Raw genomic sequence first — 27,236 nt, forward strand, 5'->3', positions numbered from 1 at the left:
GTTGCAAGTTGTGACCCTCAGTTTTTGGGAAATATTGGTTCTTTATTGCAATTATTTAAGTAGATTTAATCATTTTTAGAACATAATTAATAATGCAAAAATAGGAAAATGTTCGGGAACCCTATTCGGGAAATATTCGGGATTTGTAAAATAATTTACAAATAACTTTTTCAGTTTGAATTTCCAAACGCGAAAAATAAAATATATATTTACGGTTGCAAGTTGTGACCCTCAGTTTTTGGGAAATATTGGTTCTTTATTGCAATTATTTAAGTAGATTTAATCATTTTTAGAACATAATTAATAATGCAAAAATAGGAAAATGTTCGGGAACCCTATTCGGGAAATATTCGGGATTTGTAAAATAATTTACAAATAACTTTTTCAGTTTGAATTTCCAAACGCGAAAAATAAAAAATATATTTACGGTTGCAAGTTGTGACCCTCAGTTTTTGTGAAATATTGGTTCATCTTTATTGCAATTATTAAGTAGATTTAATCATTTTTAGAACATAATTAATAATGCAAAAATAGGAAAATGTTCGGGAACCCATGTTGATAATTTTATATGAATGATCGAACCGTGAATGACCGAAATCAAAAGAATGTCGACTTTCTCCGGTGAATGTCGACAATCACATAGTCACTTTGGTGAATGTTCGAAATATTTGTCATATCTGATTTGATGTTAATTTATTCGTTGAAGTTATTACACTTATTTCATATTTTAATATCTGCTGAGGATAGATTAGAAGAAACAGCAATGTTCGGAGTACCAGTTAAATGCATATCGGGCAGTGGTACTTAACCTTAAAACAAAGCACCAGTGTAGGGCATACCGGGCAGTGGCACTGAACCTTAAAAATACATCAGTATAGGGTACATCTGGCAAATGCATACCAGGCAGTGGCACTTAACTAGACCTAGTATATATTTCGGACATTTACCAAAGCGACTATGTGATTGTCAACATTCACCGGTGGAAATCAAAAACCAACAATTTCATTCCCAGTAACACATCCATGATATATGATTGATTTATACAGATAATGATACCAGATATACTTATGCATATAATGATTTATGATTTATTTAAAAGCAGAGCTAGGATGCTAAGGATATAAAAATTCTTAAAAAAGCCTTAAAAATTAAAAAAAAAAGAACAAAATAACAATGAATAATTACTGTTTCATAATTTTCTACACAAAATGATAATGATAAATTACAGTTTCTTAACTACTCCTCATGAAATAATAATGGCTAATTACAGTTTCATAATTATTTCACACAAAATGTTAATGATAAATTACAGTTTCATAGCTATTCCACGCAAATGTTACAGTTTCATATCTATTCCATGCAAAATGATAATGGTTAATTACAGTTTCATAATTATTCCACACAAAATGTTAATGATAAATTACAGTTTCATATCGATTCCATGCAAAATTATAATGGTTAATTACAGTTTCATAACTATTCTACTCAAAATGATAATGATAAATTACAGTTTCTTAACTACTCCTCATAAAATAATAATGGTTAATTGCGGTTTCATAACTATTCCACACAAATGATAATGATAAATTACAGCTTCATAACTATTCCACAAAAAATGATAATGATAAATTACAGTTTCATAATTATTCCACACAAAATGACAATAATTAGTAACAGTTTCATAACTACTTCTCATAAATTGATAGAATCAGTAAATAAATAACTTCTTAATACGTAACTGAATAGTTGAAATATCATGTCTATTCCATATAAAGCGATAACGAGTAATTGAATTTTTATAAACAATATTTTCATAACACTTCAATTTCAAGCTTCTAAAGAAAACAGATTCTTAAATTTTTATAATCACATTTTCAACTTAAAAGAAAACCTTTTTTCTTTTGAACTGGAATTAAATATCTAAAATTATGCATAATTACAGTTAATAATACAAGTTAATTTTGACGCATTAAACAAATTCTGTAGAAAGCGATTAATCTTTAGAAAACGTGTACTGATTGACTTGCTTTAAATTGTTGTGTGGGTTTAAAAATACTAAATTGTCAAGTATTGCAATGTATATAATATTTTAAAAAACAAAAAAAGAAAAGAATTTATACCGTACAGACGTGTGTAGGAGTTTAATCTTGTTTTATATCAGGGATAAGATCTCCTATTAATATTCGATTTCTCTAAGTAATAATTAAATTGCACTCAATCTTATTTATTAGAAGAAAGATCAATGGCTATTAAATAAAGAAAAAAAGTAAGAAATAAAAAGAAAGAGAATGAATATGATTTAAATGGATTGCTAAGAAATAAATTGCTGTTTTAAGAGTTATATTGTTTTTGTCAAATGCGTACTTAAAGTGAGAAAATATAATAGCAAGCATCTAGGAGTACATATATTGGTGTATATTAGTACGCTATTAGTATGTATAAGTATAATAGTACGCCACGAAAATAGTACTAAGAAATAAGGAACAATTGAGATTTTAATTGAACTTTGTTTAAGGTTTGTCGATACTCTTTACCTAAACCTACAAGTGCAGGGCTAAACCTAAACCGTTTTATTTTCTTTTAAATTTGTAATTTAGATTATATTGAACTATTGCTACATAAAGTTTAACTATGACTTATTCAGTGTTTATATCACATATAAGTATAACTAATATTAAGTTATTGGTACACAAATTATAATTATGACTTTTTTAGTGCTTATATCACATATAAGTATAACTAATATTAAGCTATTGGTACACAAATTATAATTATGACTTTTTTAGTGCTTATATCATCCATAAGTGATAGCTAAGATTTGCTTCGTAAATTTTAGTTTGGACATTAGTGCTTATATCATTTATAAGTGATACCTAGAGCCGCGATGGTTCAGGTGATAGAGCGTTCGTCTTCCAATGAGGTGAACCGGGTTCGAATCCCAGTCGATACGAATTTTGCATCCGGCTTGCATTGACCACAGCGATGACGTGAAATATCCTTAGTGGTAGAAAGATCATGGATTAGAGTAGAGGTACTCGTGGTCTTCCTCTCCATGTAACACAAATGCGGGTTAGTTCCCTCAAAAAGTCTACCACGAAGGCAAATTTATTCCAATACTTGATACAGGAGTTCCCTTGTCTTCTGGATTGGGTTCAAATTTACAAGGCTGCGGAGTTGAACATTAGAAGTCGTAAACTCAAAAATTGGGTCGGTTGCTCAACGACTGTTATAAAATGGTATAAAAAAAGTGATAGCTAAGATTGAACTATTGCTACATAATTTTTAGTTTCGACATCTGCTTATATCACTTATAAATGAAATGATAGCAAATACTGAACAAGTGCTGCATAAATTTTAAATATGATGTCATTAGTGTTTATATCACATATATAGCTAATATTGAATTACTGCTACATAAATTTTAGCCAAGACATTTGTGCTTATAACTTTTAAGTGACTAAATAGCAAGTAAGACATCATTTGTTAGAATAACATCGAAATATTTAATCATTATATCTTTAGAACTCAGTATTCCGATGTTTTATGAAAACATATAAGTAGTATTGTCCAATTTTTTAAGAATATAACTATTAAATAAGCGACTTATTTGAATAAGTAACAATAAGACGAATCCTCCTCATCATCAAATTCACAAAAATATTTCATTTTATCAAAGATCTTCATTTCCGGACTCCATGTTTGTTTTAAAACCGCCAACTGCCTATCAACTCGCCAACTTATGTCCAGTCCTAAAAGTATTGAATTTCGCTCAAGTAGCTTTAAGTTTGGTAAAGCTTGTCTCCAGGGGCTCTCTCTGTGTGTGTGTGCTAGGCTAATAATACCTCCTCCCAAGGTGGTGGGAGGGAGGGCTCTAGGACCCAAGGCTGCCCTCGATTATTCCCACAGGCGAATAATGGTAATTAACTTTGACAAATACGCGGAGACATCAAACCGACGAGCCGTGAGAGGCGCGTGCGGGTTTATATATATGCCTGCCATCCTATGGTGAATGATAACGCCAGAAACCCACCCATAAACATCGCCAAACATGCTTTCAAGATTAAGGACCCTTATTGATTCGAAGTTGTTGAAGCATGGTTTCTGGAGTTTCGTGTAAACTGTGGAATGGTTTTTAACTGGAGATTGGGTGGACGTTTTATGGATGGAACGTGGTGTTTGGGTTGTTCTATTTATAGAAAGAAATTATTCTTATTGCTGTAGTTTTGGAAGGATGAGAAAATTAATAAAATATTTGGACTTTAAAATTTGTGTTCAATTTCAGGAGTAAATACAGTCAAACCCTTCTATAAGGAATTGTCTGCGGCACTATAATCTAAGTTCTTTAAAAAAGTATTTTTTAGCATATAGTTGGAAGTAATGATTGCGCTCGTGCACAATTTGCTATATATTAACTTAAAAAATAAAATATAGTTTCTGTACAACGAAATCTCTCAAAAGCCACTTACTCTCAAGAACAAAACTTTCATTGAAATGTTGAATATCATTCAAAATATTCAGTATATAATAAAGTGGTTGACTCCTTAGAACAAATTTTTCAGACTTCATCTAATTGATTTTCTCTATTTATTGAATCAAATTATAATGGGAATTTACATGTTTTTGTCAGTGTTTTTTCATTTTTTTACATTGCTCTGTCATCGAAACAGCATCGATTATTAAGAATGATAATGCTTAAAAGGAAACATGAGCAAACGAAATCTCAAAAAATGAAATACCAACTAAAAACTCACTTCTCATAAAATAAGTGCTAGAAACAAATACGCAATTTCTGAACAATCCCTTACAAATTTACTTAAAAAAAGATTATAAGCGCGTATAATATTCCCTGAGGAACATTTTCTTCCTAAAATATCGTTTGCATTTATAGCAAACAAAAATCGGGGATCAAAGATAATGAATCGACAAGATTTTTTATATCCAATGACGAATAAAAAAGAAACAGATGCTAATTGTTTCTTAGTTAGTTCTACTTTATTTTATTTTAACAATGTATGTCTTCGTTTTATTTGCACTCATATGTTCTTAGTCATATTCCTATTTCACTTATATTTTACATACTTTACTGTATTTTATTCATACTAAGTATACATCTATTTTATTAATATTAAGCAATGCATACTTGTATTTTATTTATAAACACATATTAAAAATATAATATTTAGTTCAACTCAAATTGAGTTTTTGAAGATACATTTCTTAATGATATTTATAATATTTATTAAAAGCTAACAGGGAAGGATCGATATTGAGATAAAACTAATCAATTTGTGAACAATCCCTTTCAAATCAATTTAAAGGGTGATTTTAAGCGCAATATAATATTCCCTCAGGAACAATTTGATAGAAATTCTTCCTGAAATATCGTTTGCATTTATAGCAAACAAAATCGGCGATCAAAGATAATGAGTCAACAAGATTTTTATTTTCAATGAGAAATAAAGAAGAAAATGGAACAGAAGTAAATTAATTTATTTTTACTATGATACCCATTTTCTACGCCAACATAAAGAAAAAAAAAGAATAATTTTTTACACATAAAATTGAACGTTTCTTGCATGAATAATTCATTAGATGGGACACAAATTATTGTTTGGTTTTGGCGAAAGCCATTTTTGCAGCAACACAAGACACCCGAATTTTTATTGCTCAACAAATAAAATTGTCAGTTCCTGCTTTTAAATCGCGCCAGAGAAGTTCCATGCATAATTTGTCTAAAAAATTCTTTTCAGCCTTATTGCATTCATTATTTATGGCTAATTATTCATAAAAAATGATATCGCAAATTTCAAAAACCTAGAAATAAAATGGCGATGGTTTTGGCGTTTTTTTTTTCTTCGATAAAAAAATTATGATTCCGTGAGAAATAACGATTTTTCTAAATTTACTAAGCCAACATAAAAATGCCATTAATAAATTGAAGATGCATCATAGGAAATTTATGGAACTATTTCTTTTTGCGAAATATAATGAAGCGGCTTTATTATTTATTGAAATATTTTACTAATTTAGGGGTTTTGATAGCATTCGGTATGCAATTTTAAATAAGTGCGCGGATAATTGCATTTCCTTGTTGGTGTTTATTTGCGATTCGATAAAAAGGCGCATTCTTAAATTTCCATTTGTTGATCAAATAAACTATTTTGCTGTCGAATAATTTGATTTATGTTCTTTATTTATATAAATCCTTTTTATCATGTTATCATACCACACTATTATCCATCAGAATATTCTCGCTGAAAAAAATTTGTGTAGATAATTTAAATAATCGAGGAAATGAAAAGCAAATATTGGTATAGAATGGCGATGATTAAACTAAAGGAACTAAGTAAAAATACTTAAGAAAAATAAATAAATAATAAATTGGAATGTACATAAATTTGTCTGCTGAAAATTGGATTCAAGTCCAAAATGCAGGTTTGCAATAATTTCAAATGAAGATTATAAAATTGAAATGTTGAAAAAAATTGAAGTAATAATTTAAAATTGGATTGCTGGATTTCGTTCATCCATTGAAGATTAAATAACAAGCAAACAACAGTTAACCTTTAAGTGGTATAAGAAATTAAATAAACAATTATTCTTCAAATAGAACGTTTGAAGATTTAAAATGACTCGTTTCGATGATTTAATTTAAAATAACCTAAATAAGATTTAAAATAATAATATTTAAAAAAATGTACTCAAAGATTTCGTGACTGAATTCCTTTTATTGACTTGATTCCTTTTTAAAAAAAACATGCACATCACTTTTATCAACTTTTCGACCTCAACATTTTCCCAACTTCACTTCTTCAATTTCCTCTCAATTTTCGACTTATTTACCTAACTTAACTTTCTCCATTTCCAATCCATTATGTCTACACTCTCACGATTTTTTTAAAAAAAAAAAAATTTTTTTTTAATACTGTTCTCCAAAAACCCACCCCTTAAAAATTAAAACCGATTATCTTGGATTTTAAGACAAAGGTTGAACAACGGATTACAGAATATTGGTTTTGCACAGGATATTTTTAATTCAATGTTTATTTGTTAATTTTTTTTAATTGCATTCAGTTTTATACAGTGTTCTACAACGTATCACAAAGCATCAATTTCCACAGGAAATTTTCAATTTAATTTTTAAAAAATGTATTCGGTTTCATACAATGTTCTTTAACGGATCACAGAGCAAGGATTTCGCTCCAGATATTTTTTAACAAAGCGTTTTTTTAATACATTCGGTTTTCTACAATACTCAACAGCGGATTACAGAATATTGATTTCGAACAAAATATTTTTAATTCAGCGTTTTTTTCTTTCTTTCAAATTTTTATTATAACGCTCTATGTTTTACAAGTGAGCACAAAGTATTAAGTTCGTAAGTGATATTAAAAATACATTCGGTTTCTTACAATGTTATACAACGGATCACAGATTATTGATTTTGCATAAAATTTTTTTAACCCATCGTTTCTCTTCTTTTCTTTTTTGTTAATACATTAGGTTTCAACGTATATGCTATGTTCAACATCATCAGATTGCTAAGTATTGATTTCACTCCTGATATATTTAATCTAACGTTCTTTTAAATACATTCAGTTTCCTACAAGGTTCCACTATGGATCACAAAGTGTTAATTTCGCCCTGGATATTTCAGCTTCATTAAAATACATTTGGGTTTTATACCATGTTCTATAACAGATCACAGAGTATGATTTCATACTGGATATTATAACCCAGCGTTTTTTAAATACATTCGGTTTCATACAGTGTTCTGCAATGGTTCACAAAGTTTAATTCCGCACAGGGTATTTTTAATTTAGCCTTTTAAAAATACATTCGGTTTCATACCATGTTCTACAACGGATCACTGAGTGCTGATTTTACACCGGACATTTTTAATTAAACTTTTTAAAAATACATTCGGTTTCATACAATGTTCGACAACGGGTCACAGAGTACTGATTTTGTACCGAATATTTTTAATTAAACTTTTTAAAAATACATTCAGTTTCATATCATGCTCTACAACGGATCACAGAGTACTGATTTTACATCGGACATTCTTAACAAGACGTTTTCTTTTTAAATGTATTTGGTAAAAACATTCATGTTATATTCTACTTTGAATTGCAGAATATTGATTTTACATAAAATATTTTTAGTTCAGCGTTTCATTTATTTATTTTTTCAAAATATACTTGGTTCTAGGCAATGTGGATACAAGATTATTGATTTTGCGCCGGATATTTTTAATTCAGGAAGAAACTTTTTCACGACAAGTAAATGTAACTCATCGCTACATCACCGCTACTCAACGCTACACTCTTGCATTATTAAACAGTTTCCGGAAAGACCTTCTTTTTATGCAGTACCATGTGAGCTGCAAGTTAATTTGTTGTTGAAATAGTAGTACCGATTAATCTTTTGGGAAGAGGTTTCGGCGGAGATTTTTTTTACAGGCATGTATCAGAGAGAAATACATGATAATATGAGTTTTAAAAGAATGCGACTAGTGAATCCCGGATTTTTCTATTTTGGGACTCTTTTTGCTCTAGAAGGGTCACACTTTTTTCGCCAACATTTTTGACCCCTCCTCTCTTTTGTCAAAGTGTCACACTTTACCATATAAATTTGAAAAAATTGAAAACTTAAATTAATTTTAATGACTTTCGCCTAATTTAATTAATTTTACTGAGGATGATTGATTTACTCATCAACGGAAACATCTTGCCGAATTTCGTAAAAAAGTTTTATAATTTTTTAAAAAGCCAATTGAAAATTTAAATTGATTTTAATGACTTTCATCTCATTTAATTGATTTTGCTGACGCATCAGCGGAAACATCTTGTAAAATTGGTAGTTCATAAAAAAGTTTTATAATTTTTTAAAAAGCCAATTGGAAATTTAAATTGATTTTGCTGACGCATCAGCGGAAACATCTTGCCAAATTCGTAGTTCATAAAAAAAGTTTTATAATTTTTTAAAAAGCCAATTGAAAATTTAAATTGATTTTAATGAATTTCATCTCATTTTATTGATTCTACTGACTCATCAGCGGAAACATCTCGCTAAATTCGTAGTTCATAAAAAAAGTTTTATAATTTTTTAGAAAGTCAATTAAAAATTTAAATTGATTTCAATGACTTTCATCTCATTTTTTTGATTTCACTGACTCATCAGCGGAAACATCCTGCCAAATACGTAGTTCATAAAAAAGTTTATTAATTTTTTAAAAAGTTTTTCAGTTGGTAAATAATTTTTAAGTCTCAAAATTAAGTTAACTTAGTTTTAAAGCTTTTTAAAGCTCATAACTTGAGATACTTCTGCTGTCAGTGGTTATGAAAATAGTATTTCGCAATAAAGCATCATTTCATATTTACGACGTAGCCTTCGAAAACAGCATTTTAAGTATATTCAATAAATTCTGTATGCGCGGTTGTACAAATGTTAGGCTTTTCATGCGCAGTAGTACTTCCATTAGGCACTTTATGTGCAGTGGTATACTCATTAGACTTCTTAGACGCAGTCTGTATTCATATTGCTGTTGCTGGAAGTATATAGCTACTTATTTCGCAGCAGCAATATATGCATCAATGAAATGATAACCAATGAAATGAAAATTATGCATGGAACTCTTACAATGGATTTCGTTTTGTAACTATCCATATCTCGGTATGGCAATAAGCATCAATGTAATGAAAATCAATGAAAGGAACATCAATGAAATGATCATCAATGAAATGAGCATTAATAAAATGAAAATTATGCATGCAACTCTTACAATGGATTTTGTTTTTTAACTATCTGAATCTCGATATGGCAATAAGCATCAATGTAATGAAAATCAATGAAAGGAACATCAATGAAATGAGAATCAATGAAATGAACATCAATAAAATGAAAATTATGCACAGATTTTTTACAATGGATTTCTTTTTGAAACTATCTGTAGATGTTGCGTACAAACCTTCTTTTTAACTTTCAATTTCAAAGGTGGGCTTTTATTTATTAAGTTTATTGCAGGCAGAATGTCAAAAATAATTTTAAATCAGCAAATAAAAAAAAATAAGAAATGAACTTACGTTCCACCAAGAGCAGGGAAATGTGGAAAAACTGGCGGGAAATTTGGAATCGTTGCTGGAGGTTGAATTCGACCTAAAAAAAGAAAATAAATAAATAAACTGAAAAAGAGAATATCAAAAACACAGACGATAATGAACAAAGAATCTCTTATTTCAATCACATTCAGATCATTCGTGTTTTGATAAGATTTTTTTTTCTTCGATCGTGATGGTATTTTCTTTTATTTCTCATTAAAACTTGACGCCGAACCGAATTCCGAAATGCAATTTTCATAGAAAATGCAACTTATTTACATAATCCACGATGACTTTATGTTTTTGTCGCAAAAAAATTCCAGAAAAACTATAGGCAAACGATATTTTAAGGACTAAGTTATATCTTTTCAATTTGAATAAAATTAAATGGAATTTCGAATCTGGCAACAATTCATTTGCATGGAAATAAACTCATAACAGAGAAGAGGAAAATTTTTTAAAAAAAGAATTCCTTTTCAGATCGCAAATAGAGATTAGAATTGGATTTCACAGTAGTGTTCGGGGCTTAAGGGACTAAGAATGTAAATTAATAAACTTATTTCGAAAGCATTAAAAAGTTTTAAATTTCTAAGCTCTCAGTAATACTTTAAAGCTGATAATTTATTAATGCTGGAAAAATGTTTTTTAAGACAAGATATCTTTCAAATCTTTATTAATAAAGTATTTCTCATCTGCGATTTTTTTAAAAAGAGAGAAAAATATTAATGTTTAATGAGAGAAATGGTTTCTGAAGATATTTGAATGATTATTTAGGAGAAGAACTGGCTCACGTTGCTTCATTAAAAATTCTTCCGAAACGTCTTCAGACGTCATTGCATGTTAAGTCACGAAAATGAATATAAAAATAAATCACGTGTCACGTGCTCAACTTCTTTTTGAGTGAAAAAAAAGGAGAGGATTACTATGAATGTAAGCAAGAGCGAAAAAAAAATGACAGTCAAAAAACTAATCAAGGAAATAGGAAAATTTAAAACTAATCTACAACTGCAAAGAAAAAAAAACTTTACCGATTTTAATGTGAACACATTTCATTTTACATTCAAGGAATGTTTTATGAAGCATAGAATGAAAACAACTCGCCATTACTGCTTAATCAACCTAACTACTACTGCTTCTACTATTAACAAACTAGTTTTACTTAATTAACTAAACTAGTACTGCAACTACTTTTAATTAACTACTACTACTATTATTGACTGAAAACAGCTCGCTACTACTGCTGAATACATTTAACTACTACTGCTAGCATTATTAATTAAGTACTATTACTTTTATAGAACGAAGACAGTTCGCTACTACTGTTTAATAAACCTATTTAATACTTATTATTGATAAACTATTCCTATTTTTACACAACAAAAGCAGCACGCTGCAACTACTTAATCAATCTAACTACTATCGCTATTACTATTAATAGACTACTACTTAATCAACTTAACTACTACTGCCATTTTAATAAACTACTAGAGACGAAAATAGTTCGCTACAACTGTTTAATCAACCTAACTACTAGCTAAAATTAACGAACTACTAAACTCAGTGGCGCGACAGCTAATAGAGGGCCAAGGCCTACTGTGCCCATTTCAGTTTTCTTGATCTTGGGCTCTGGAGTGCAAGAGCAGATGTTTCGGTTAGGTGGTCAGCTGAACACGGAACCCCCAGTGTTTAATTCTCAAGCATACTTGGTACTCATTTATCGACCCACTGAAGAGATGAAAAGCTAAGTCAACCTTGCCCGGCCCGAGGATCGAAACCAGGACCTGTGGCATGGGAGCGTGGAAGCGCTACCACTCAGCCACCAGGTGTAAACAAACTACTTCTACTACTATTGTTATAGAACAAAAATAGTTCGCTACAAGAGCTTAATTAACCTTTCTTTTTCTATTATTAAAATATGCTACAACTACTATCATTTAACTACTTTAAATTACTGCATAAACAACCAATGGTCTCCAACCATTTAATTAGCGTTATTATTGTAAATAAAACTACTCATTTACCTATCCATCTCTTAAGTAAATCAATAATCTACTAAATAATAAGTTCATTTCAATTTTGGATAATACCTACAACATTATTAACTTCTGAGGAGAATGCATACCTATATATATATATATACAGTCGGACCCCGATTTAACGAATTCATCGGGACCGGAAATTTTATTCGTTAAATCGGGGTCATTCGTAAAATCGGGGTTCAAAAAAAATTGTTTTTTTGTACATATGTATTATTAAAAATTACTAGTTATAAACGACTATCAAAGATTAGAAAGAAATTTCCTGTTTGACTCATAGCCCGCGTGACAAACCCCCGGAAAATGACCTTGCAAGTGTAATATGTCTTATTAACTCTGCCCACCTCCCCAAGACGAATTTTGTTTTCCCTGCTGCGGTCGTTTCTTTTGTTTGAAACGAATATGCACTTTTTCTATTTTATTCTTCCAAGGAAAGATTTTTTTCCCTTTAGAATCTGCCAATTACAAAAAAAATGCAATATTTTTCTGATCAAAATTAATGAAAANAAAAAAAAACATCCAATGGAACAAGATCAAGTAGGCTTAACAGAAAATAAGACCCAAATAACTTTTCGACAAAATGTTTTAATATATATATCCCACAGTTATTCGAGAGAAAGCTGATATAGAAGATCTAAGTCTTCTTCCAAAAAACAAACAAAAAAAAAGTCATTCCATGTACAGTTATTCTATTAAGATCTATCTCGTAGAACTATTCACGTTCATGAGCACGATGCAAAATAGGACAAGATCTAATAGATTTAACGAAGATTTACTACACCTAATAATTTCTTAGATTATCCACTGCAAAGATTAATGAATTTATTCACTGCATGGATCCCAAACTCCGGGTCCAACAATGCTGTTAATCAAGGTTGCCTCATCATAATAGAAGATATACAATGTGGATGGATAGACAGGCTAACATAATTGCATTGGTCGTATCCATAAAATTTAAGGACTCGCCTTGCAACATTGTTTAATGGCCCCTAGATAAGAGTTATAAATTGGGAGGATGCATTGTAAAAATTACCAGCACGGTTATAAAATGTTATGGATCATCTATATTGGATATACATATCCTTTTTATAAGATAAAGAAATAAATAGAAACGTTAAAAATAGTATTAGGTTTATTGAATGAATAATCCCAAGAAACTGAAGCATATATGATGATATAAAACTTCATTTGCTTCTAAAAATACCTCGGCTACATCGGACACTTAAAATTTTTTATTTTAGAAACAAGATAGAAATGTTCATTAAGAAGAATGCGATAAATCATCAATTGTCGTACGTTGTTGGAATCTCATGCATAAATTCGATTTCGTTAATGCAAATATTCTTTCCAACCCTGTCATATCATTCCATCTTGATGCCGTGGAATATTGTTTCATTTATATGATTACCGATTCCCTTGTCATCGACACGAGTTCTTCATCAGCTCTCCATAGCTCATGGAAACGAATTTCGCCCTAATTGCCTCTCTTGGCTCCTCGGTTTTTTTTGCTTTGTTTTTTCACCGTTATTTTCTGTCTCATATTCGGATACTGCGCATTTTCTGCGTCTTCGTTAGCAATTTTACTTTTTATGCTTCAAATCAATTTTGGTTTCCTCATTTATGTCTATCGAGTCGTCTTGAGAATGGGTGCCTATTTTTGAGTTCTCGAATCATGTAAACATTTATTAATATCTTTATATTTTTTTAATCAAATGAAGTTCTTAGATCATCAAGTATAAGGCTTAGTTTGCATGAAAGTTTCCCGGAAGAAATTTTAGATGTTAACGGGGCCGTATTTGCCAGACACTTTGGAGTTTAGTTGCAATTGGCTGAAGAAATCTCGTGTTATTTAAAATTTTACATAGGTTTGAATTTAAAGGTAATCGAAGGAAGACTTTTCACCTTAGACTTTTCATTTCATACTTTTGCACTGTGAACTTATATATTTGGGGGATTAATATTTTTGCAAGAATCATTTTTTTAAAAATGGTGCTGGGTACTTGAGAGCTTATGCGTATTTTTGTTTGGAATTGGTAATCGAAATTTCGTACTTTAGATAATTATAAGACCAAATTCTAAAGGTTGAAAGTGCTCTAAAGATTTTAATTTTACACATTCGCATCACAAAATTTATGTTTTTTGCTTATAATTATTTTCCACAAGAGTCGAGNCGTCCGACCCTGTCATATCAGTCCATCTTGATGTCCTGGAATATTGTTTCATTCATATGAATACCGATTCTCTTGTTAACGACACGAGTTCTTCATCAGCTCTCCATGGCTCATGGAAACGAATTTCGCCCTACTTGCCTTTCTCGGCAGCTGCGGTCTTTCTTGCTTTGTTTTTTCATCGTTATATTATTCTGTTTCATATTCGGGTACTGCGCATTTTCTGCGTCTTCATTGGTAATTTTACTTTTTATGCTTCAAATCAATTTTGTCTTCCTCATTTATGTCTATATAGTTGTCTTGAAAATGGGCTCCTATTTTTGAGTTCTCGAATCATGTAAACTTTTATTAACATCTTCACACTTTTTTAAGCAAATAAAGTTCTTATATCATCAAATACTAAGTTTAATTTGCATGAAAATTTCCCGGAAGAAACTTTAAATGCAAACGGGGTCGTATTTGCCAAACACTTTGGAGTGCAGCTGTAATTGGCTGACAAAATCTCCTGTATGGAATTTAAAATTTTACACAGGATTGGAGTTTAAGGTAATAGAAGGCAAACTTTTCACCTTAGACTTTTCATTTCATACTTTTGCACTGTGAACTTATATATTTGGGGGATTAATATTTTTGCAAGAATCATTTTTTTAAAAATGGTGCTGGGTACTTGAGAGCTTATGCGTATTTTTGTTTGGAATTGGTAATCGAAATTTCGTACTTTAGATAATTATAAGACCAAATTCTAAAGGTTGAAAGTGCTCTAAAGATTTTAATTTTACACATTCGCATCACAAAATTTATGTTTTTTGCTTATAATTATTTTCCACAAGAGTCGAGTTTTTAAATATTGGCAAATACTTTGGAATTGAAGCACGTATGATTTTGTCTTAAAATACCAGTAAATCAAAATTTTTAGATGAAAATGCCAATAAGTCTTAACGTAACAAGGAAATTAATTAAATTCGAAATTAAAGTTCCAAATTTGAAATAGGAAACCTATATTTTTGGACAGCAGTATTTCTGAAAATATCATCCCTAAAAATGGCGCTTTACACTTCGAAGCTCAGGCGTAACTTTATTTAAAAATGGTCAAAGTGTCATTTTCTAGAAAAATAAATACTTCTCCCCCACAGAAGGTAAAATCTGGTTACTGATATTAGCTCAGTTCACAACCACACTTTACAATACGATTTAGAACTCTGAGCTTAGTTCAGTTTCCAGAAAGTTATATGATTTGATTAAAATCATGCATTAAGTGATCCAGTTTGTGTCTTTTACTTCAACTAATGTCAAAGTCAATTTTCCAAACGACCTACGACAAAATTTATGAAAATATTACTACATATCTTAAGAACTGGTTAAAGCAAGTACCTGCAACAACTTTCAGAATCCCCGTAGATTCCACCCTAGGCAGATGACTTGGTCCATCAGAATCTCCCATAACAGAAGCCTCTGCACCAGCATGGGCTTCACATTTATAATATCCCGTGTCGTGAATATCGAGATTCCAAATTCTTAATCTCGAACCCACACGACCGTTGCCAGGATTATATTTCTTTATTTCTACGCGACCTTTTTCTTCTTCAACTGGGGCTTCGTTCTTGTACCATCTGAAGTATACAGGGCCTTGTCCTTTCACATCGCAGCGCATGTTCACTTTCTCCCCGCTCTGCTTGGTCATGTTCACAAGTGACCGTTCTAAACGGAGATCGGATCGTGCGGCCACTGTCACATCACCTGAAAAAAGATATTTAATAAAATTGTAACTTAAAACGTTTTTTTTAAACGGGAAAAACAATTCAGGATAATTCTTTTTCAATTTCATAAGTAATTTAAAGTACTGAAAAATTTGAATTGAGATAAGCCAAGAGTGAACTAAGAAGTTTAAAAATGTTTAATTTTTTACCTTCAAAATAATTTTTGAAACTTGTGACTTTTTGAAATCTCGCCAAGTTGGCGATTATTAGTGGGATCAACGCTGCCTTTTGATTATTGAAAAAAACAAAAAACAATATAAATTATTTTCAACTGGTACCGCACAAAAAAAAAGTTAAAAAGTGAAGTATTGACAGTAATAAATGAAGTAACGGCAAAAAAAAATGAAATGATAACGATGATTCTAACAGCAAGAGATCAGAAGCATAAATAGCGAAAAAAATAAACTCATTTACCTCTTTTCTAACGAAATCCTCCTTTCGCGTAGGTATACATATCGAATAACCAATCAGGTTGAAGAATTTTAGTGATGTGATCGGACGTTCAAAATAATCTCCCCAAAATATCTTCCGGAAACCTAGTTCGGCGAGATTTCAAAAAGTCGCCAATAGGTGGGCAATTCTAGGATCCACCCATCATTTTTTTTTTTTCTGACGCACTAATTACAAGCAAAAATATATTTTGGTGTTTTTTTTCTATTACTAAAAAAATTATAATACACTGGTTATCATAAATTAAGGAAAAATCACAAAAATAGCGATAACTCTTTCAAAAGTAAGCCAAACCGTGCAAAATTTGCATATGTTGTCCACTAAGAGTAGCTGAGTAAAATTGCAATATGCAAATTAGTGGCGCTGCACTCGGCTTACGTCATCTGCCTGGAGCATAAAAGTCCAAGTTTGAGAGAAAGCACACAAATTTTACTGTGATTGNCAGAATCCCCGTAGATTCCACCCTAGGCAGATGGCTTGGCCCATCAGAATCTCCCATAACAGAAGCCTCGGCCCCAGCATGGGCTTCACATTTATAATATCCTGTGTCGTGAATGTCGAGATTCCAAATTCTTAATCTCGAACCCACACGACCGTTGCCAGGATTATATTTCTTTATTTCTACACGACCTTTTTCTTCCTCAACTGGCGCTTCGTTCTTGTACCATCTGAAGTATACAGGGCCTTGTCCTTTCACATCGCAGCGCATGTTCACTTTCTCCCCGCTCTGCTTGGTCATGTTCACAAGTGACCGTTCTAAACGGAGATCGGATCGTGCGGCCACTGTCACATCACCTGAAAAAAGATATTTAATAAAATTGTAACTTAAAACGTTTTTTTTAAACGGGAAAAACAATTCAGGATAATTCTTTTTCAATTTCATAAGTAATTTAAAGTACTGAAAAATTTGAATTGAGATAAGCCAAGAGTGAACTAAGAAGTTTAAAAATGTTTAATTTTTTAATTTCAAAATAATTTTTGAAACTTGCGACTTTTTGAAATATCGTCAAGTAGGCGATTATTACTGGGATCAACGTTGTCTTTTGATTATTGAAAAAAAAAAAAAAAAANATCAACGCTGCCTTTTGATTATTGAAAAAAAAAAAAAACAATATAAATTATTTTCAACTGGTACATACCACACACAAAAAAAGTTACAAATTAAGTAATGGCAGTAATAAATAAAGTAACGGTAAAAATAATGAAATGATAACGATGATTCTAACAGCAAGAGATCAGAAGCATAATTAGCGAAAAAATAAACTCATTTACCTCTTTTCTAACGAAATCCACCTTTCGCGTAGGTATACATATCGAATAACCAATAAGGTTGAAGAATTTTAGTGGTGTGATCGAACGTTCAAAATAATATCCTCAAAATATCTTCCGGAAACCTAGTTCGGCGAGATTTCAAAAAGTCGCCAATAGGTGGGCAATTCCACCCATCATTTTTTTTTTCTGACGCACTAACTACAAGCAAAAATATATTTTGGTATTTTTCTTCTATTATTAAAAAAATTATAATAGTTACTAAAAAAATCGGTCAGATTATCGAAATAATACATGCAATAAAATATAAAATCCAAAAAAAGTAGTTTAATTTTTTTTTCCATTCACATTCAAAGATTTTAGATTTTTCAAAAATTTATTTTTTTGCATCAAAAAATTTTTGTCTTGCAGACAATGATTAGTAAATTCAAATATCTAATAACCCATTTTGTTGAAGAATGTTTGCATGAGCTTAGTGGATAGAGCGATCACCTCTCAATGGAGTAACCTAGGTTCGAATCCCAGCGTTGGCTGGTCGATATGAATTATGCTTTCGGCTCCCAAATGTAAGTTAGCTCCCTTAAAAGGCATTCCGTGAAGGCTAGATTATCCCAAAGCATGATCCAGGAGTTGAGGTGGTTTTCGTGAACCGTCCACAGAACCGTGGGAGGTTTTCGGCTAACCAGGGGAGCCGAATATTCATCAGGCTAACCGGGGGAGGTTTTTCTCTCCATTAAAGGCAAATGCGGGTAAGTTTCATCAAAAAGCCCTCCCCAAAGGCAAATTTCTCCCAAAATTTGATCCAGGAGTTCCCTTGTCTTCTGGGTTGAGTTCGAAATTACAAGGCTACGGAGTCGAACATTGATAGTCGTAAACTCAGAATCGGGTCAGTTGTTGAACGCTGGTTATAAAATTAAGATTTTGAATGGTGTTGCAGATCAATATAGCGGTATCTGTTACTGGGCTTAGGACTAAGCAATGTTATCAGTTGTATATTATTATACAATAGTTGTGTATTATCAATTTTATTCTAGGACATACACACACTTACTTGTAATATTTTCATCGAATATAGTTCCTATCTTGTCATTAGGTGGATCAGAAGTCAATCTAAAAGGAAAAAAAGGGTTTATTAATAATAAATAGATTTCGTCTCAATCATTTAAATGAATTATCAACATAATGAGGTAAATATCGATTTTAATATTGATTTCCTGCTCACTATTGCGTAATATCTTAAATATTTTAGCCATAGGGAATTTTAAAAGCAATTCAATACAAAAATTATATTACACTCCTATACATAAATATGAATTAACTGCAAAACTTTTCATTTATGGTTAATTATAAACTTATATAATAGGATAATTTTATTTTTGAATTTATAAATTTGAATAGAAATAGAACTTGCTATATTTCGATAACATATTCTACAACTCCAGAGTTTCAAATAAAAATTAAAAAAATAAATTTTAGACTATTGAATTAAGAAAAGCTCGAAATAGGTAACTATAAATAAAGCTTATAATTTTATTTAGCAGCAATATTTATTTCAATAACTAAGCGCGTAATAAATTGGTTAAAAATCTGTTTTGATATTGAAACTTCCGCGTTTTAGGTAATTTTTTAAATTAAGTAAAGTGAAAAAGCTTGAGTATGACAAAGTAAACAAACCGGAATTTCATGCTGAAGATTACAGGGTGGCCGCATTCCAGCAAAAATTTAAAAACTGCTCGAAAAAGATTGAGGAAACAAAGTGTTTCAACCATTTACTACCGACCAAAAATGTTTGTAAATTAAATATCTCTTTTGCACTGACCAACTGAATGTCTAATATTGGCGTGAAATCAAAGTCAATAAAATTTAAGATAATTTCATACATCATTTGCCCGAACTTTTAAAAATTTTTCAGACTGGGTACATGATTATATGATTTTAAACTTCATTTATTCTCCTCTAAAATTCAATATTTTTTAGTCAATAGTCTCTATCTCATCCAAGTTTGGCAAGTTTCCGCCGAGGTGGTTAAAACCACAGGTAGAAACCGTTTAAAACCGGCATGGCAAAAACCCTTTTCTGCCACATTTGTGGCAGAAACTGGCAGAAATTCAGAAAATGACATAAAAGTAAGTACTGAGATTGAGATACAATAGATAATTCATAGAAAAAACAATTAAATGTTAAACAAAGTACAATTTATTTACAAAATTATCACCTTTCAAAATCAAATATTACATTGTTTGCACTCTGCAGTAATATATAACAAAAGACAAGTTTTGATGCAGTTTCTAAACCTAAAGAATTTCTCAATTCGCTATGCACGAACAAGAAATTTGAGAAGATTCTCTCAAGTCCAGCAGAACTAGCAGGCATTGCCATCCACAAAAGATTAAAACTGTTACTGTCATAATAATTGGATTGTTGCCATGCAAATTATGTCTTGAAAAGAAAAAAAACTATTTGAAAATAGCTTTATTCAGTTATGTTAAGAGTTAAATGATAATAATTACTGAATTTCGGAGTTTAATATAATAAACTAAAATCTAGTATTTATATTTATTATTACATTACTTTATTCTTTATTTTATATAAATATTTGATATACTGCACTCTTTATATTTAATGTAAATAAAATAATATATATTTGCAAACAATGAATTAAAAAGTTTGTTACAGTTACATGGAGTTAAATTTTTCAGTTTACTTAAACAAAATATCCTTAAGCAATTACTAGAACTAATATAGAAGTTTCTGCCAGTTTTTACCGGTTATAACCAGTTTCTGCCACTGGCATGGCAAAAACCAGCTTCTGCCGGCAAAATGCCAACCCTAATCACATCTGTCTTAGTGTCTATTAGAACAGTCTTTTCAGTTTCAGTATTTAAACGTCTTGGTGAATATTTGGGGAGACATAAACGGAGTATTCTGGAGAATATCGGGTTTTAGTGCGGGTCATTGTGAAACAAAATATCCTCACAAATTGTATTCCACTGAATGGTCGATTGCATTAACTTATGTGTTGTTGCAGTTGTGTAAATCTCTCTACGTCCCCTGCTCTCTATGCAAATTAATCTCTAGTGCACCCATTGAGGGAGAGGAACAAGCACTCTATTGCATATATTCAATAGCGTATTCAAGCAAACAATTCAATAATTCGATGTGTGTTTAAAAGTTGGTTTTATTTGTGATTAATAAGTTGGTGTGCATGAAATATCAGCGAACGCTCTGTCCCATGATCCATCCCGGTTTATTGCATCATTAACAAGTTTATAGTTATACAAAAAAAATTGTGCTATAATCAGTTGAATTAACGTTTTTACGAAATTACAAATAACAAGGACTGAGCACTGGTAACTCGGGGGATAGAGCTCTCGCCTCCCAAGGAGGTGACCAGGTCCCGAATCCGAGTGTTGGCTAGTCGATACGAATTAATACCGCACTGGATTCGCGCCGACCACAGTATTGATGTAAAAACGTCGTGAGTGGTAGACGGATCATGGTGAAGAATCCCCTTGTCGTCGGGCCAACCGTGGGAGGTTTTCGTAGTTTGTTCTCCATGTAACGCAAAAGTGGATTACTTTCTTCAAAAAGTTCTCCACAAAGGCAACTTTCTCCCAACACTTAATCCAGGAGTTCTTTTGTCTTTTGCGTTGGATCCAAAATTACCAGGCTACGGAGTTGAGCATTCGATCTTAAACTCAAAATTGGGTTGGCTGTTCAACGACGAAGCTAAACAGCAAGGACTGACGCCTTGGCGAAATACGGAGCCAAGGCGTTAGCCCTTGTTATTTGGAGAAATTAGGAGCCAAAGGCCTATCTGAAATTAAATAGAACATGACACCTGTCTCTGAAAATGATCATCTTTCTATTTTGAGAAAGAAGCAAGGTTAACATCAGCTCCCCGCCCTTCATTGGTACGGCAGAAAATCTGCTGGCGAACTTTTTAAGTATGAGGAATTCAATTGTAATTTCACTACTATTTGGGAAAATCATTCTTGTAAAGAGTAATAGTTGGCAGCTTGTAATTCAATTGTAATTTCAACACTGTTTGGGAAAAATCATTCCGGTAAAGAGTAATAGTTGGCAGCTATGCCAATCTAATCCTACAACAGTCAGATCGGAGAAGTTGTAAGTAAATTTCGAGGCTTCGTTCGAGTGATGAGCTGATAAGTCTTATTTTTGTTGAAAACAAAAATGGGTCTTCATTTATCGAGTTCAAAACTAATTAAAACTTCCGATAAAGCTTGAACAGCCCGCCATTTATCTATCTCATTAACTTAACCATTGAATGGTATTTAATTCTACTTTTAATTAATTACCCGTCGTTTTCAACTTTAACAGAATTCTCTGATGGCCTATTTAAATCTTCCTTTATAAATAAAAGCGTTCGTTAAATTCAACTTTCATTCTTCTTTGGGAGGCAAAACCGGATCGACCATTCCTTAATTCAATTATCCACCATAACAGTTTCAATTCCCACAGAGTACGATAAATGCCGTTTTCGACTTTTGCCACCAAACAAAAGGAAGACAAAAGAAGAAGCAAAAAACTAGGGCAAGAGGTAAGAAATTAGTTTGGCGAAAATTAGAGGGGGCGATGGACACGATTTGCTGGTAACCCTTAAAGGAATGTATTCCGGAGCTTCAGAATTTAATTAACTGTTGGCTTCGTGTAATGAATGTCACTAATCAGGAATTGCGAAGCTATGGGAAAGTATGGCAAGGGAGGTACTATTCTCTGTATAGAAGTAAAGGGTGGGAGACTTAATCGCGCCGGTTTTCCTAGAGGGTGAGGCTAAAGCGTACAAAATTAGAAAGAAGTAAAAGTCTCCTTCCGAGTGATTGGGGAAAATTAGCTTCATGGCGGAATTCCATTTAGTATCTGCCATTACGTGAGTTGGATAATGCTGTACAGTACAGTGAAAGAGGTTATCTTTAAGAATGTTTCCCGGGCGAAATTACTCGAAGACAGTATGGAAAAGATGCGGGCTGCTTGATTTAAAATAGAATAAAATTTTTCGAAAAGAGTTTGTTATTGTGTGAGGGGGAGCACTCGATTTGTTAATGAAGTTCCTTGCGTTATACTATGCCAAAATGATGTCTTTTGGCGAGTGTTACTTTTCTCATGGGAAGAGTTAAAAGTTAAAATAAATACATTCTGGGAATAGAGGGTTGGCGAGAATTTGAATACGAAATGATTTTAACTTTTATGATGAATATTCTTGTCGTAATTTTGCGTGAAAAGGCGAGTTAAAAGAGTTCCCTTTCAAGTGATTTAATTTCTCGAGAAAACGCCGCTGGTTGTTAAATAATGCAGGAGAGGGCACTTTTTTTCCCCTTTCTTTTTCAAACTTGAAAAAGGTTACGCTTTAAGAAGTTCGGAGTTAAAGTTGTCTTTAATATAAATGACGGTAGCTCTAGATAAGAAGTGTTGTAGAATAAGTATTTAATTAAATCGTTATATCAGATATATATAATTTTTAACTTTTATGCGTGCGCGTTCTCTACTTGTTTTTAATATCACCTTAGTAAATCGAGCCGTTTTAGTTCTTCTATTAATTGAACACATATTTGCCAATAAGTATTTTATTTACAGTTACGGCAAACAGGTATTTATCTGTTTTATAAATATTTTGATTTAGCTTTTTATTTTTTGAGCTATTTAATTTTAATGCACAGTACAATTCCACAATATTACGACAAACAAACACTTTTACCTATTTTGTAAAACATGCATTATAGATGGAAAAAAAATATCGTAGAAAAAATACTTGCAAATAAACAATATAAAAAGAAATGAATTTTTTTTATATTTAATCTGCCCCCTCCCCGTGATGTCATAATAGGCATTACCGTAAATTTAACCGAATAAATGTTTTTTTCATGCCCTGCTCTAAGAAATCATGATAAAATTACCAAATTTTAACAATAAATAAAACGATCTTACCCATTGGCAAAATGGGTCCCTTTTTGGGTTTGATGGCGTGCGCACCTTATTTGGTCATCATCACACTTTTTAACTGTGTTCAAGAGAAATAGTAAACAGTGCGCATGCGTCGTCATTACATGCGTTGCTATGGCGACCGCTGCTGCTTGATAATTTTTTTAGAATTCTTTTTTTCTTTTTCTTTTCACCATCAATCAATCCTAATATATTTGCATAATAATAGTTTAAAGCATTTTTATATTCTTTTTATTATTAACGTATAATTACTATCTTGAAAGTGATTTTAATATAAATATGAATACTGAAAAAGAAAAAGTATTTTGTGACGTCTTGAAACACGTATATAGCCAGGATTTGAAAACCAATCCGACGATCAACATCAATTGAGACAGTTTTTGCAACCCATGATATTGAAATGTTATGGCGTTCATCGAAGTCAGATCAGAAAATAAAAAGCATTTGACCAATGGATAGCCAGTCATCGTAATAAAACGATCACAATTTTTTTCCTTTCGAACCCTTTGACGCAGAATTTTCATTAAACGTATTTTTCATACTTTTTTAATTATTTTGTATTAATTTNCACAATATTACGACAAACAAACACTTTTGCCTATTTTGTAAAACATGCACTATCGATGGGGGAAAAAAATATCGTGGAAAAAATATTTGCAAATAAACAATATAAAAAGACATGGAATTTTTTACTTAATTTTATTTGCCTCCTCCCCGTGATGCTATTATAGGCATTACCGTAAATTTAACCGAATAAATGTTCTTTTCATGCCCTGCTCTAAGAAATCATGATAAAATTACCAAATTTTAACAATAAATGAAACGATATTACCCATTGACAAAATGGGTCCCTTTTTGGGTTTCACGGCGTGAGCACCTTATTTGGACATCATCACACTTTTCAACTGTGTTCAAGAGAAATAGTAAACAGTGCGCATGCGTCGTCATTACATGCGTTGCTATGGCGACCGCTGCTGTTTGATAATTTTTTTAGAATTCTTTTTTTCTTTTTCTTTTCACCATCAGTCAATCTTAATATATTTACATAATAATAGTTTAAAGTATTTTTATATTCTTTTTATTAACGTATAATTACTATCTTGAAAGTGATTTTAATATAAATATGAATACTGGAAAAGAAAAAGTATTTTGTGACGTCTTGAAACACGTATATAGGCAGGATTTGAAAACCAATCCGACGATCATCATCAATTGAGACAGTTTTTGCAACCCATGATTTGAAATGTTGTTGCGTTCATCGAAGTCAGATCAGAAAATAAAAAGCATTTGACCAATGGATTGCCAGTCATCGTAATAAAACGATCGCAATTTTTTTCCTTTCGAACCCTTTGACGCAGAATTTTCACTAAACGTATTTTTTTTATTTTTTTTACATTTTTGTCGTAATTAAACACTAAACTTACAAATTCGTCAATTTTATAAAAATATCAGCAACCAATTTTGCACTACTAGCTAAAATGCAAAAAATTCTCATTCTTCAACTTTTCTTTTTCTTTCTCCACATCAAAAAATATGCAATATTGAGATTAATTTTATTTGTAATTTGCAGTTAATTTCAGCGAATTCATTACCAAAGCACTTCGGATAAAATTACTGAGTTTTTTCGCGTTGCCATAAAGTCAAAAACACGGTAAATTTTACCATATTCCGTTAGTTTTGAGCATGTTTTTTTATTTTTTATATCTCAGTGTATATTTAAATCACTCCAGTCATGGAATTTAACGTATGAAATATTGCAAAACAAATATTTACTTTAATAGTAATGTTGAAGATATTTAATTTTGTTTCTGTATGCGTGCTTGCTTGCTCTTAGGGTCAAATTATGAAATTTAATTAGTCCTCCGGAACAAAACAAATAGAATTAAGTGGTACAAACAAAACACTTAGTAATAATTAAAAAAAAGAAAAGAAGAAAAAAAACAGTAATGAAAAATACAATTTTAATATGTCTCTAGTTTTCTGTATTGTGTTTTGCTGGCATGTTAAATATAAAGTGAAGGTTTTCCATAAACTATTTAAAAAAATCAATACATCAAAAATAAATATTTCGAATTGCAAAACCCGAGACATTAATAACAATAGATAATAAGGAAAATATAAAAAAATAATAATTAAAAACTGATAAATAAAAAATAAATTTTTTTAAATAAAAATGTTAAATAAAAAATAATAATTTAAAAATGAATATTAGTTAAATAAAAAAAACTAGTTCAAAAAATTAAAATAATGATTGAAATTGTAAAAAAATAACAATACTTTAATAACAATCAACACTAATTGTGGATCTAAAATATCGAACACCGAATTTTAAAGTTAAGCAATAGTTGTTACAATAAAGCAATAGTTAACAATAAAAGCAATAGTTGAATGTTTATTTTCAAGATAACAATAAATAGAATGATTTTTTTAAAAATGTTATTAAACAATAATGTTTTTTTTTAATCAAAAGTGTTAAATAAATACAAAGCAAAAAAAAAGAAAAAAAGAAATTCATGAAAACAGTGTTTTACTCCTTTAAAACTATCATAAATAGATTTCCGGAAATTCGTTTTAACGGAATAAAGAGCAGTTTTGTATCAAAACAAATTGATAAAAGTTAAAAACATGTCAGGAAATGTAGCTAACAAAGAAAAAAAAGTTACAGTATGGTCTCGATTAATGAAACAATGTTTAAACGTTGCTAATAAAACCTTAAAAATAATTCCATTCCGAGAAAAATGTTTTTTTTTTTAAAGTCGAAACTTTATTTCTTTCCTATTACTATAAAAGGTTTTATTAACAAGAACTTTAAAAAAAAAAGTATTTATCTTGAAATTCAAAACAAGCAAAACAAAATACAAAAGTAAATAAACTGGAAAAAAAACTTTTATTCAGAAGTATTAGAAGTAAATAAAGGAGAAAAAAATATGTTACCGAAATATAAAGATATTTAAGTTATGTTTGATAAAACTAAGTACATCGAAGAAATTGGAAAATTGGAATAAAAACTTTCTCCACTTTAGCTTGATGAATATTTATTTGAAAATATGGAATTTTTTTATTTGAAAATATGACAGTATTTGCTATGGAATAAAATGTTATATCTTTTAGAAAATTTATTTTTTTCCATTTTTAAATTCGTTGAAAGGTTTTCTAAATATAAGGGTAAAAAGAAGAACTAACTCTATAAATGTTTTTTCTTTCGATCATAAATGTTATGATTTTATAATGAAAAATCTTATGAAATCCTGGCACACTATAATTTATTATTTTTATTTTTCATTTTTAAGTAAACAACAACAAAAAAACTTTAAATATAAAAACTAAAGTAAAATATGTAGCAAATGTTTTTCAATTTGAAAATGTTATAACATTTGCAACATAAAAAATTATTATTTTTACTATTCCCTTCACATCACCTCAGTATGTTTAAGTAAATTCTAAACACAAATAAACAAAAAATTACAAAAATTTTTCAATTTAAAAGTACTTTGA

General features: G+C 30.7%; 1 protein-coding gene across 2 annotated transcripts in view; it reads right to left on the reverse strand.

The window, feature by feature from the left end:
• LOC107450463 (tyrosine-protein kinase transmembrane receptor Ror) overlaps nucleotides 1-27,236 on the reverse strand; it is a 259,720-nt gene that overhangs the window by 99,596 nt on the left and 132,888 nt on the right. For both annotated transcript variants that reach the window (XM_071185114.1, XM_043047877.2), the window contains exons 3-6: nucleotides 18,832-18,890; nucleotides 17,139-17,306; nucleotides 15,676-15,876; nucleotides 10,086-10,158 (exon numbers count right to left, since the gene is read on the reverse strand). In XM_071185114.1, the coding sequence (XP_071041215.1) occupies nucleotides 10,086-10,158; nucleotides 15,676-15,876; nucleotides 17,139-17,306; nucleotides 18,832-18,890 (501 nt within the window). The remainder of the gene's footprint in view (nucleotides 1-10,085; nucleotides 10,159-15,675; nucleotides 15,877-17,138; nucleotides 17,307-18,831; nucleotides 18,891-27,236) is intronic.

The sequence above is a fragment of the Parasteatoda tepidariorum genome, chromosome 9 (assembly GCF_043381705.1).
Source record: "Parasteatoda tepidariorum isolate YZ-2023 chromosome 9, CAS_Ptep_4.0, whole genome shotgun sequence".
NCBI lineage: Eukaryota > Metazoa > Arthropoda > Arachnida > Araneae > Theridiidae > Parasteatoda > Parasteatoda tepidariorum.